At 42.9% G+C, this 1,456-nt stretch overlaps 1 protein-coding gene across 2 annotated transcripts in view; it reads right to left on the minus strand.

Annotated features, from left to right (window-relative positions):
* Positions 1-1,045: 1,045 nt before the first annotated feature.
* The window catches only part of LOC123190021 (protein HOTHEAD), a 2,940-nt gene continuing 2,529 nt past the window's right edge, over positions 1,046-1,456 (minus strand). For both annotated transcript variants that reach the window (XM_044602566.1, XM_044602564.1), the window contains exon 5: positions 1,046-1,327. In XM_044602566.1, the coding sequence (XP_044458501.1) occupies positions 1,261-1,327 (67 nt within the window). In that variant the 3' untranslated portion in view covers positions 1,046-1,260. The remainder of the gene's footprint in view (positions 1,328-1,456) is intronic.

A 1,456-nucleotide genomic window follows, 5' to 3' on the forward strand; every position in this document is an offset into this window, starting at 1 on the left:
GTACCATGCTTATCGGTAAAAAAGCAGTACTCGTTTTTTTAAAGGACATGACACCAATCCAACTAGCTATAGCTTCTCTTATCTCCACTATTTCTTTCGCTAGAACATTGTCTCCACTGTTGGGAACCACGAAAAGGTTCTTGTCGTCACAAAGAAGCTGCAATATCTGTTTCTTTCAGCATTTCGGCGTGCTGTTTTCTCCTGCACCTCCCGGCTGATGCCCCGTGTTCTTCCCTTTTTCTTACAGAAGGTTAGCAGTGAGCAACAAATATGCAGACATTCAGTAAGATACCATATTACCTTTCACATGCGGGGACACAAGCAAGGAGGCAATCTGATCAATTTACAGAGATCAAAGACCATTGCATCACTCACCAGTGCCACACTGCAGTGAGAGGCTAGGCTCTCAACACCCATGCTCACAATCTCTGAACCTTAAGCTATTCCCAGTTACAGGGCAACTCTCCTTTGGCAGAGCGCTGAATGGGGCTACATGGCCTCACACGCTCCCTGCCAATAAAGAGGAGCCCTGAAACTGGACTGCTTAATTAGACATCTCACTACTGAATCTTGATTGTTCAGAACAGCTGCTTCCTTCTTCTTCTTCTTCCTCCTCCTTGCCTTGACCTTGCTGCTCTCCCTCTCTGCCGCATCACGGGATTTATAGGGGGCAGAAATCCAGCTGGGAAGGCATATACGTGCTAGATTTTCAAAGGGTTTTAAACCATGGATATCCTCTTGGCATCCAACATCTCCCTTTCCCTTTTACGTTCTTGGTTGTGCCCTCTAAAAAGCTCAGTCCCCACTAGGGATTCTTCTTTCATTTTCGAGACCCATCTTTGGGGGTTGGAGTTGACACTTTGCAAGGCAAAATTTACTGATGATTGTTTTTCTTTGGTCAGAAAACTGAGAAGAGATGGGTGACTAGAAGAATAACCCTATTTGGCCAAAAGTAAGTCAGTAGCAAATGTTTCTGGATAAGGTTTTTTCTTAAATAGTACTCCCTCCGTAAATTAATATAAGAGCGTTTAAATCATCACTTTAGTTATCTAAACACTCTTATATTAGTTTACAGAGGAAGTACAATACAAATTTAATTTTTCTTCAGACAATACAGATTTCGTGTTGATAACGGTACAAACGAACACGCGCTTCCAATAATGACGCGCAACTCATTCCAATTGAATTCTAGTCCGTGACCATAGTTCACATACTGCAGTTACAAATGCATAATGTGCCTGCCAATCTTCATCGAGTGGACTACAGTTTTCTCCTCCTTAATCCTTCAGCGTGCACTCTCTCGTCTCGCAGCTTAACACCCATATACCTGTCAAGTTACAGACATGATCATTATTTTTTATTAAGAGAGAAAGAGAGATCGACAGGATCCGACCAAAAAATGCAACCATTGAGACCGAATCAGTACCCACTATAGGAGCCTAGGCCCTTGGCTTTT

Source organism: Triticum aestivum, chromosome 2A (genome assembly GCF_018294505.1).
Source record: "Triticum aestivum cultivar Chinese Spring chromosome 2A, IWGSC CS RefSeq v2.1, whole genome shotgun sequence".
NCBI classification, from domain to species: domain Eukaryota; kingdom Viridiplantae; phylum Streptophyta; class Magnoliopsida; order Poales; family Poaceae; genus Triticum; species Triticum aestivum.